The 11,436-nt window shown below is 56.8% G+C and overlaps 1 protein-coding gene across 2 annotated transcripts; it reads right to left on the reverse strand.

Moving 5' to 3' along the window:
• Positions 1–326: 326 nt before the first annotated feature.
• Positions 327–11,430, reverse strand: LOC104913639 (integrator complex subunit 3-like). 2 transcript variants are annotated; one of them, XM_010720660.2, is made up of 7 exons: positions 11,298–11,430; positions 8,768–8,851; positions 7,761–7,844; positions 4,404–4,517; positions 4,137–4,221; positions 2,958–3,024; positions 327–612 (listed from the first exon to the last, which is right to left on the reverse strand). In XM_010720660.2, exons 1-7 carry the CDS (start codon positions 11,397–11,399, stop codon positions 342–344), a joined length of 807 nt encoding a protein of 268 aa, XP_010718962.1. In that variant the 5' UTR covers positions 11,400–11,430; the 3' UTR covers positions 327–341. The 2 variants fall into 2 exon arrangements, with proteins under 2 accessions (XP_010718962.1, XP_019476854.1); XM_019621309.2 differs by lacking the exon at positions 327–612 and adding an exon at positions 1,309–2,251.
• Positions 11,431–11,436: the final 6 nt, after the last annotated feature.

Consider the following 11,436-nt stretch of genomic DNA (forward strand, 5'->3'; position numbering starts at 1 on the left):
AAGAGGAACACGCAGTCCTTCAGGCTGAGGCTGGTGGCAGATGATTCATCCTGTGCACAAGACTTCCACCCCTACCCCTGGCACAGTGCCCCTCTTTGAAGCCCGCAGGTTGGGAGAGGCAGGCTGACAGGCGGGAAGGTCAGCAGCTATTTTAAAATGTTCCCTCTCTTGTAAAGCAAACAATCAGCCCATAAATCTGACATTTTCTCTCCAGGATCTCAGCCAGTCTCTGAAGCTGGGGGTTGTGACATCGGTCCCTCTCAACCCGGAGGGAGGAGGGGGAGGGTGGGCAGCGCCGTGGCAAAGGATGGGGTGAGGACACGGGGACACAGAGCGGGAGCTCAGCCTTGGTGGGGATGAACCACGAGCTGCCTGCGCGCTTGGGGAGACCATAAGGAAGCAACACAGCCTCCACCAGCGCTGCTGGAGGAACGCAGTGTGAACATGGAGGGCCCTGCTCTGCTCACCCGTTCCCGGAGGAGGGAGATGCAGAAATCCACCTCCTTCTGGCGCAGCGCCTGCAGCGGAGCCGTGCCGTGGTGGTCCACGATGAGCCTCAGGTAGGTGTACACAGCCATGGCTATCAGGATGCTGCTCTTCAGTACCCATTCCCTGCAAAGGAAGTGCAAAAAAAAAAAACAAAACAACAAAAACACCCCATTTTCAGCCACGACTTAGAGAACACCACAACAAGAAGGGCCTGAAGGAGAGGAGCAGTGCAGGGCCACGCTCTGATCGTCCCCTTTGCATCCCCGGGGCCTCTGCCACAGCAATCAGAGCGCTCCTAACAGCCAGCTGGGGAGCAAACACGGGGAGCAGCTCTGCAAACAGCTGCGGTCTCAATGCACAGCCTGCCACGAGAGCAGCTTTGCCCATCATTGGTCCCCATATGCTCCCATGGAGGTGCTGCTGCCCCACGCTGCAACCAGAAAGCAGCCAGAGGGGCAGGAGGCAAAGCGCAGCCAGATGGAAAAGGCAGGAGGGTAGAATGGGGAGAAAGAGCCACGCTGGGGGTCAGACAGTGGGGAGAAGTGCAAGAAGGAGGGGGATGCATCCGCTCTGCTTTTCCACCCAGGAGGGCAGTGAGCGGTGCTGGGGCTGGATTTGTTTCTCAGCCGCCCCGCTGGGTGTGCCGCCTTCTCTGCTCTCCCTTATCTGCCTGCAACAATAAATCCTCTCCGTCCATAAAACCGACCCAGTCAGCCTGGCTGTTGGCGCCGGGTGCCAGGAACGGGCCAGGCCGGCGCGCTGCCTCCGCTGATTGATGGCCCTCGGCATCTCCCTAAATCACAGCCTGCCCGAATGCTGCTGCCACCTGAAGAGCCACGGCCTGGGGGACAGACGGGTCAGCAGCCCTAAATCACCGGGGGGAACCTGGGAAAGCTCCTCGCTGGGTGCTGGCAGCTGTTAATTAGTGAGCTGGGCACTGCGCAAAGGTTACGTCCAGGGAGGATGCGGCAGTAATTAAGAGATCCCGGTGAGGTGTGGGGTCAGCACTCCCCCCTTCTCCCACTGTGAGCTGTGCAGAAAATAAATAAAAATGTCCAAAAGGATCGGGGGGGGCTGCCCACACCCCCGGGACCCATTGATTTGGAGGCAGAAAAACGCAGCCCTTGGGGAAGCGCTGCCATCAGCAGCCGAGCGCCGTGGGGCTGCGGAGAGGCAGCTTTGTTGGGCCTGGTTTTAATTAAAGCAAGCACTCAATGCTCCGAATGTGGAATCAGACCTTCACCCGTGTGGCTTTAATTAAAGCTCTGGTTCTCCTCCTAATCAAAGTGCAGAAATCCCGGCAATGAGCTGCAGGTTGCACCCCGGGCTCCTTCCCAACCCTCAGCTCTCTCCTTGTGCTGCTTCCGAGCCGCTGCACCGACACACAGCAGCGCCTTCATCAGCAGCCAAAGCTTCTCCTCTCCCATCTGCTCCTCTGACAAACTCCTCCAGCAGCCACGCTCGGATTTCCCTCAGCTCTCCTGCAGAGCTGAAGGCAGATGTGGCCAGAGCTGCTCCTCCTGTGCTCAGGACGGCTGCATCCGCTGGTTTGCAATGGAAGAGCTGCGCCGTGCTCAGGGTGGAGATGCTCTATGCAAAGTGCAGGTGGGCAGCAGTGCACGGTGAGAGGCTCAGATGGGACAGAGGAGCTGAGCTCAGCACAGGGGGAGTCCAGAAGTGCTAAAGAAGAGCAGAAATGGGACGAGCCCAGGACAGAGTGGGGGTCTCTCCCTCTCGCAGAGTCTCTGCACGGTGCTGCCTCCTGCACACAGAGGCAGTAGGTGGCACTCACAGCTGTTCCCAGGGCCAAAGAAATGCTTTAACCACCTGCTAGTTCACCACAGCAATAAGAGAATCGCTGCTCTTACCGACAGCCCTCGGTGAAAAGCTATTTACAAGCAAGGACTGCCGCAGCTTATCGCCAATTAGCGGCTGCTTTGCCAACAAAGGACAACGCTGAGCCCACAGGACAACGCTTCCCAGCTGGCCAACCCCCAACAAATCGAAGTTGCAGCCCCAGCGAGGCAGAAGCTGTTTATACACAGGAAGCTTTTTGGGCAATTAACTCTGTCCTACTCCCCCCCAAAAGGAACACCTCCCCCGCAGGCTGGGGATGCTCAGGAGGAAAAATATTCCTGGGATCAGCTCTGAGCCACGCGTGCACCGTCAGCGCAGGGCAGCTTCAAACCTTGTGCAACGCAGCCCCTGAGGTTGGCTGGTTAATGGAAAGACTTGAGGACAATCCCACAGCGAGAGGGTTTGGAGAGCTAGAAATGCACACCACAGCTTGGAAACACTGCACACCACAGCTTGGAAACACGGCTGGGGACACAGGGAGGGGACACAGGGGGGCTTCTGCATAGGAAACCCCATTGGCACGCTCCTGTTTGCACCATCACTGCATCCAGTGCCGCCATCCTGCACTCAGCACAGCAGGAAAGCTCCCACCTGCCCCGTCCCACCGGTACCTCTGCTCCGTCAGGATCTCCAGGACGTTCTCTGCCAGCCAAATGTTCTTTGCTGTCACGTCCCCCCCTGCAGAGGAAAAGGATGACAGGAGAGAAAAGCTCGTTAGGTCAAATTGCCCTGCGGTCAAAGCTAAGTGAGGAATCTGCCTGGCCCTGCACACCCGCAGGTGTAAGCACAGCACACCAGCTGCTGGGAGGGGATCAAAGGGCTCTTTGCTACAACTGCACTTCTGCAAAATGGAGTGAGGGATGGGTAACTCTCTTTTCTGGAAGGCAAAGAAGCCAAAAAGGGGTGAAATTCGATGAGATTCCCAACTGCTGAGCTTACAAAGGGACACAGCAGCTGCAGGGAATGCCTGACATCCCCAGCAAAGGCCACGAGTGGGGCAATGCCCGGAGCTGCGGCGACACGAGGAGCGGAGGAACTCCAGCTGCACAGCACAGCCAAAACAATGGGATCATAACAATTAAAGCATCATAAAGCAGGGGACAGTGGCACCCTTCCAGGTCAGAAGGGGCCCTGCACGGGGGGGAGGTGTGAGCAAGGAAACAAGGGATGCCTTCAGCAGCAGTTTGTGGAACGCTCTGTTTGCACTGCGACAACGAGGCCGGCACAGCTTGGCTGGCGCTCAGGGCTCCCTCCCCTCCTTCCTCCCCTGAAAAGCAGACAAGGCAATTTTCCAGCCCCGCAACGAAAAGCACAGCGTCAGGTTTGATGGTGGGACACAAATTCCTGCAGCCTGGACGTCAGCAGCGGGGCTGAACAGGGAACACGGAAGAGGCACCGTTCCTGCAAAGCCGGAAAGGCGTGCGTGTGTGTGCACAGTGCTTACAGCAGGACCCCACGGGCAACCCCAGCTCCCCGGAGGGGTTCTGTCAGCTCTCCTGCACCTCTGAGCACTGATATTGCTCGTGCCACCCCACGTGGCTCACAGCAGGCGCTGAGGATGATCCCGGTGCCCTCGTGCAGCGTGGCGAGGTGAAAGCTGGCAGCAACAGGAACCAATGCGTTTCCTGGCAGCTTCCAGCTCTTGCCAGAAAGCTCCTGGCTCTCTCTCTGACTCACTCCTCGTGGAGGATGTCGGGACCAAATGACTCTCAGGGCTCCATCTCTGTTCTTGGCTGCTCTGAGCAGGGCATGCAATGCGTAACCCCATTGTTTGGGGTGGCTGAGCTCACCTGCAATCTGCTTCATGAAGGTCATGCAGACGCCGTCGGCGCCGAGCACGCCGCTCTTCACCAGCTCCCTCAGCAGCCACACCAGCTGGGCAGAAGCAGAAAGGGATGTGGGGTGGGTGGACCCTCCCACGACAGCAGTGGGGATGCGGTACCATCCTCCCTCCCCCCCTTAGCACATCCCTTCCAGGTGGGTCCACGACCCCCTTCCTCCCCCCCCAGCTCCAATGCTCCCTCCTCACTCTCTGCCAGCTTGGCAGCCCCCCTCACCTGGGTGCGACAGGTATCCTGCAGCTTCAGGTACTTCTCCATGAGGATCTGGTTGATCTTGTTGAGGACGATGTTCATTCCATCTCTGCTCACCAGGGCCAGGTCCCGGTAGCACTGTAGCAGGGGAAGGGCCGTAATGAAAAACATGCAATGATTTTTATCAAAACCTGATTAGATAACAGCAAATAAAACATCTCGGGGAAGGGACACCAAGGCAGGCGGGCTCCAGGGGATGACCTGAATCCACATCCTGGGGCTGAGCCAGCAGAGCTGTCAGGGTGGCTGCAGTCAGCCCAGGAGCCAGAGGCTGCCCATGGCAGAGCAGACACCACTGGGAGGCTCACAACCATCTCTCCATCCCAGCTGCAGCTCTGGAGGGACTGAGAACAGAGAGGAAAGGCAGACAGGGGTCCGCCAGGAAGGATCAATTAACAAACAGTTCATCCACGATGAGCAGCAGCCAGGCCAGAGAGCAAAGGTGCCGGCTCTCCCTTCCTCCTCTGGTCAGGACAGCGGGGGGTGGAGGATGATTAGGAAGTAATTTGCTAAGTAGCTCTGCACGAACGTTAATTTGTGCTGGTAAATGTCATGATATTCCAGAGAGCAGAGGTCTGGTCTCCGCATCCTCCTTTGGAGGAGTTAATGAGGCCTCAGAAGATCCCTCTGATGAGGTTTCCTGCGCTCCGCTTTTCTCCCTCCCTGTTTCATGCAGCAAATTTGTTTAAACAAATTTCAAACAAACAAACCAAACCAAATTGGATCCCCACCGCAGCCCCCGGCACGAGGATGGTTGTGATAATCCATAGAAAGGTTTGGAGGAAACCTTCAGGGCTCAGCACTGAGGGATGAGGGGGAGAAACCTGAATTCTTTGGTTATTGCCAAAGCTGTGAGCAACCCATCGCCTTCTCCCCATTCTGGGCAGATCGGAGCTGCTGCTCACACGGGGATGCTTAATTAACAGGAAGGAATAAGTGATGAAGGTGAGCTTTAAATGAGGGAGGTGGGAAATAAAACAGACACAGAGCAGGGAAAGGACCCCAACCGAGGGCAGGAGGAGATGTGAGAGCCGGGCTGCAGCGCGGCTCTGCACTGAGCGTTAATTAAAGGGAGAAGTGCCAGGCAGAGGAGGCAGCCCTGACACATCAGCTGCTGTCACTTTGATATTTGAAGGCGGTCAAGTGTCCCTGCTCACAGCTGGATGCGTTTAGCACAGTTAATCTCTCCCTGCTGGAGTGTCAAGGCAGTGATACGGGAAGGGAGAGCTGCAGCTCGGCCCCACGGCGCTCTGCTCCGGCCCCGCTCATACAGCAGAGGGTTTAAGAGCCACTATGGGGCAGAAGGAGAGAGGTGCCCCACCAGCAAGCACAGAAGTGCTCTCCTGTTCAACACAGCCATCTCAAATATCCTTTTTTCTTTTGCTATTCCTGCTGGTGAGGTTATGCTTGGTCCACAGCAACGCTGCTTCCACACCACCTGTGTGGCTCTGATGCTCCTGGACAGAGGTGGGAATGGTCCTGCAGACACACAGGGCTGTGCTGAGCCCCTGCTCTGCCCACCCAGCACTCATTGCAGTGCTCTCTCACACACCCTACAAGATGCTCTATCAGCCAGGTGTGTGTCAACCCCTCTTTGTGAGCAAGGGAGCAAAGCAAGGAGAAATTCACCCCCAAAATCTAGCAGAAAAACACTGCTGGCCCCTGGCCACGCTGTCTGGACACCAAGCAGGCGACACTGAGAGCTGACAGCAGAGCCCAGTGGACTGGCAGACCCAATTATCCCCTAAGAAAAGCACTGTGCTCCCAGGATCTGACCTGACAAGGGCAATGGGAGCAGCCACGTTGCACTGTCACGGCTGCAGGCAGCAGGTTATGTCCCCCTGCCGGCTTGGTCACACGCAGCTGGGCTGCCTGTCCCCTTGCCAAAGGAAATTACAGAGGGGAAGGCACTGCAGAGGCTCCACTCGGCCCCTTGCAGTGTGATTGCCAGGCAGATTAAATGCCACAGCTCACCAGACTCGCTGCCAGCACAGCAAAGCACCTGCCCTGCAAGTCCTGCGCTCCCACGCTCAGCTCCTGGGCTCTGAGTGTTCCTTTCCAGCTGAGCTCCACTGTGTCCTGGAGGAGAGGAGAACATTTTCTTCCACGTGGAGGAGGGGAACCATCCCGTGGCTCAGCAATAAGAGCTGCTCTTTGGCTCCCACGCTTCTCGGGAGGAAGGATGCGTCCCAATTCAGCCCCTTGGGGTTCACGTGGCCAACACCTCACAGTCAGGCCGTGAGGCAGAACGGGACTGGAGGGCAGCAGGGACTCTGCCAACAGATTTGAGAAGGTTTGAAGGAGATGGAGCAACCCAGCCTGCACCAGCACTGCCAGCAGCTGAGCCTCGAGGCTCCCAGGAGAGGTGTGATTTCCTTGTAAGATGCGATTTCTGGGACAAGGACCTCAGTGCCAGGACAGCCAGAGCTAATCTGGATCTGCTGCTTCAGTGGGGAGAGCTCTGCCCTCACAGCAGTGATTAAATCAAAAGAGAATAGGGAATGAGTCACCACCCTGAGTCCAGCGCAGCCCCGGGGCTGTGCATCCCTAACAACACAACACAGCCAGTGCCTTCAATCCCTTCAATCCTGCACCACGCCTGCTCACTGCAAAGCACCCAAACCAGGACCCCTGGGTACCCCCACCACACACAGCCCCTCCAGGAGGGCTCTGAGACCCCCTCAGCTGCACAGAGCCCTCTTTCCTGCAGCACAGCATCACTTCCAGCTCCCTCTGTTTGCAGCGCCGAACCCGCAGCTGGGATGCTCAGAACACACAGCGTTCATCTTCACGGGGATGGCTAACAGCACTTTTAAAAACCACACTTTGCAGCAGCGTTAAAAAAAAAAAAAAAAAAGGGTTGCTTAGAAATTAAATCTGCTCTGCAAAATTAATAGAGGCCAACAGCTAAGACGCAATTTTCTCCAGGAATTGAATGCCTCTCCTCCAGAGCCCCATTATTTCTGGAGGCATCTACAGCCAGCCTATAACACACAGATCCCTGCCGAGCCTCCAGAGGCTGGGAAGGGCTCTCCAGCTTCTTGAAGCCCCTGTACTCTCCTCCCACAACGAAAATGAATTAATCCTGGGGCTGTGAAAGGACCCAACCGCCCCTCCCTGGTGGCAGCCAGCTTTCCTCCCAGCAGCTCTTGAATCGCCTGCGCCGCGGGGATGGAACCAAAGCAGAACGGCCCAAAGTTGTTGTGCTGCTCTTATAAACATGTGTATAAACACGGTGTGCTGGGCTGTGCCTGCTGCTGCTTGGAAGGCAAAATCCCTCCTGCATCAACACTGTGCACAGCGATGGGTGCACGCCTTTACCTTCTGTGCCTGAGTGGGTTCGGTCAGGACCAGAGTGAAAAGCCCCAGGCAGATCTCCTCGTGTTGGGAGGCTCCTTTGCATATCTGAAAGAGAAGAGCGCTGACAGTGAGCAGGCAGTGTTAGGGGACGGTCAGGAAGGCAAACGGAGAGGGAAGCTCATCTCGAGGCAATGAAAGGGAATGGCAGATTGGGACAGCAAACACCTCCCTGAGGTTCGCACGCCTTGGTGATGGTAGCGCTGGTGCAAAGCTCGCAGCGCAGGCAGATTTGGGGCTTTTTTCAGGATGCTTTGCAAACAGAACAGTGCACACCAACGCTCAGCACTGCAGCTCTGAGCCTCCTCTTGGAGGAGATTCCACAACCTGCCCGGCCGCGCAGAGCTCCGTGTGCCCAGCCTGACTCGCCAACCCTCTTCCCATTAAGGAAAGGCAATTTTGTGCCACTCATTCCAAGAACCCAAGGTGTTCTGGGGAGAAAAAAAACACATCTAAAATATCTGAGAGCTGCTGGGATGTAACACAACAGCTCTCCTTATAGGGTAACATCTGCAGCGTGCTGGCGAGTATTTTAAGACCACGCGGGGATAGAAATAAATGCTCCATCCTTCAGCTGAAGGACCAAACCTGCCCTTTCCAGTGGTCTGCACTCGGCCTGTTTGGAGGCCAAGAAAAAGCTGAGCAGTGCAGGAGTACAAAAATACATCAGAAATGCAAACACCGGGAGCACGTGAGCCCCGCAGCGCTCACACACTGGTGGACGCTCAGCTCTCAGCAAGGAATTGCCTCCCAGATACAATCCTAGACGAGGATCAAAACCATGCAATGTTTTGCCTTTTAGCTGTTAATTGCTCCCAGACAGGTTTAAGGACAGGGAGAACACGGCAGGTTCCGTTCCCTCTCAATGCCCCTCTGCTCTCTGTGCTTGCTGACAGCTGACAAATCCACAGCACAGCCTGAATGATTCCTTCCAGGCTGTATTTCACCCCTCTGGGGGAGATGACACTTACGTGTGCATTGAGGGCATCGTTGGCCTCTCGCTCTGACAGCCCGTTGGTCAGCGAAGTCACGATGCCCACACACCTCTCCAGCCTCTGAAACACAGCAAAGCACCGTCAGCAGCGCGTGGGATGAGCACGGGCTGCTGCTCAGAACCCACAGCTCAGCCCACGGCACCAGCAGCACCCTCAGCTCCCAGCCAGCAGGGATGAGGTGCTTCACAACCACTCCTCCATGCACAGGTTTGGCTTGGAAACACTCTGCTGACGGAGTTCCATGAGCCAAAAAGGAAAGGGGTCGTTCTTCAGTGACACCAACACCGGTGCCGTTTGGATAGAGGGGACAAAGAGGCAGCGTGCAGAGCTGGGATGGAGCTGAGCTCCCCACCTGCAGCAGCCACAGAGCCGCTCCAGCCATGGCACGGCTGAGCCGGAGCAGCCCAGGGCCCCTCGAGCCCATTCAGCTCCCCAGGGATCTCCGCTGCTCGATGTCTGAGCAACTCCTGGCCCAGAGCAGCGGGAACAGACCATGTTTCCACACGAGCATCCCTACGAGATGATGGAAGGGCTCTCCAACACGCGGCACGTCACGACAGCACCGACGTAACGGCGCTGGGGAAGCAAACAGCGAGAGCTCCCACTCAACGTGAGAGCAAGAGAGCAATCAGAGCAGCTTTGTCTTTTTGCAGACCGGCTCTCCTGTAGCAACAACTGCTGGCTTTGGCTGTTTCGGTGGTGAAGACACAACCTTTGCAGGGCCCAGAGGTGCTGATGCGTGACACCTCCTTCAGCACAGAGCCCACTGAGGTTCTCCTGGGATCGTTCCATCAGGAACAGCTGTGCTCATCTCTGGGGCAGGGAAAGCCTGAGCAGAACAGAAATCCCCTGCAGTCCCTTTGGAGCTGGCGGCGTCTGATCTGCTCATTACTGCTGTGCAATCACAACACTCGGATTACGGAGCTGCTTGGGGACTCCTCTGCACATCAAAGGGGCTGCGGGGAAGAATTTGTTGAGAAAAGGCTCAGCAGTTGGATAAGAAAGAAGATGCACTGGTCAGCAACGCAGAGATAACGCCTCTGTCACACAGGCTTGGTTGGAGGCCCAGCTATGGCATTAAGAAAGAGCAATGGGGCAGCCATGAAAATCCCCACTCCAAAGCAGACGAATTATTTGGAGGGGAGAATAAGATCCAACGGCTGAGAGACAAAGTCAGGAAAACCCCAGCACGAAGGAAGACAACTTGTTGGCAGAGAATGCAGCCGAGAGCCACCAGAAGAGCTCTGCAGGAGGTTCAGCATCAATTCATGTCTTTGATCCCAGGGCTGACGGGGCAGAGCTCACGGATAAGCAGAAGATGTACCAGCTTGCTGCTGCTGGGCAAGCAAGCCAAGGAAAAACTGAACTTCCACCTCTGAGCAACCATAACAGCTCACACTGCAGCAACAAGCTCTGCCAAAACCCACAGCAGAGCAGGAGGGACGTCTTCGTGTCAGCACGAGTCGTCCCAATGAGCTCCAGCCCTCCGTTCACCTCCACCAAACCAACGTGCCCAACAGCCATCAGCTCCAACTGCTGCTGGAGGGGAAGGCAGCAGCTTCCATCTGAACGTCGCAGCCCGATGACTTTGAACACACGATGAGCACGCCTGGGTTTTCCTGCACCTTTTGCATTCGTTGAGCTCTTCACACGAGAAACAAACTCGTGGTGGTAAATCCAACGGTGCTGCCATGCTTGGGAGTATTGCTGATAGCTGAGCTCGTGTTATCAAACCAGGCTTGCTTCGAGGGAAGGAAGGATGGAGGAGCAGCTGCTGGGAGGCCTCTCGTGGTCACCTCTCCATCCTGGGCTCTGTCTGCGTGGTGGAGCCGATGCTGGCTGTGCCCCAAATCCCAGCAGATCCATGCCAGGCAGGCAGAGCTGCGCGGGGCCGACCTGGGAACGGCTCAACCAGAGCTGGATGGGACCCAAAGCACACACTGGGACTGCTGGGTGCTCGGAAGGAACATAAATACACTCCGACTCCAGACCTCGAGACCCAGCCATTCCAGTTACCTCCCTGCTTTTCTCCTATAGCTGAAATCCTGTGTGATGTTTTCTCAATCTGCTCTGCTTCACGAGCCATAAGTACACTTTTCCATTCCATAATAAATAATCCTGCTCTCCTAGAAGCACAGCCATGCAGGGGGGGGAAACCAGAACCCCAGCCCGTGTTGGAGGCCCACAGCTGATCACCCTGCGAGCCAGACGTGCTCCAGTACTGCAGGGGGGCCGAGGAGATGCAGCACCCACAGCCTCACAGCCCTGCGCCCAGCTCCCTTCCCCACCTCCCAGGCGCTGCTGACAGCCCCCGGTGCTCCTGGGGAGCCCCAAACCCTCCCTACCTGCAGGAACCTCTCAGCTGATGCTGTGGGAAGAAAAGCCCAAACTGTGGCCCAGCTCTGGTTCAGCTCCCCACTACCCCACTCCCTGCAGGGATGGGTGCAGCACACGTCCCCCTGCCCACCTCGCAGCCCCCCTCTCCCCTCTCCCTTTTCACACCTACCTCCTCCAACTCATCCTTGGCATCCAGAAGGGTGGAGAGCAGCAACTTGCCTCCTCCTCCTCCTCCTCCTGCCGCTCCCCCCTTCCCCTTCTGCATCTCCATTGCTGCCGGGGGGAGCCCCTACCCGAAGCGGGGGAAG

Source organism: Meleagris gallopavo, chromosome 19 (genome assembly GCF_000146605.3).
Source record: "Meleagris gallopavo isolate NT-WF06-2002-E0010 breed Aviagen turkey brand Nicholas breeding stock chromosome 19, Turkey_5.1, whole genome shotgun sequence".
In the NCBI taxonomy this organism is placed as follows: domain Eukaryota; kingdom Metazoa; phylum Chordata; class Aves; order Galliformes; family Phasianidae; genus Meleagris; species Meleagris gallopavo.

Coding starts and splice junctions, on each gene's coding strand:
- LOC104913639 (XM_010720660.2), bottom strand. CDS start 11,399: ATGGAGATGCAGAAGGGGAAGGGGGGAGCGGCAGGAGGAGGAGGAGGA. Junction 7,845..8,767: donor ACGATGCCCTCAATGCACAC/GTAAGTGTCATC, acceptor CTTCTCTTTCAG/ATATGCAAAGGAGCCTCCCA. Junction 613..2,957: donor GAGATCCTGACGGAGCAGAG/GTACCGGTGGGA, acceptor CTTCCTTTGCAG/GGAATGGGTACTGAAGAGCA.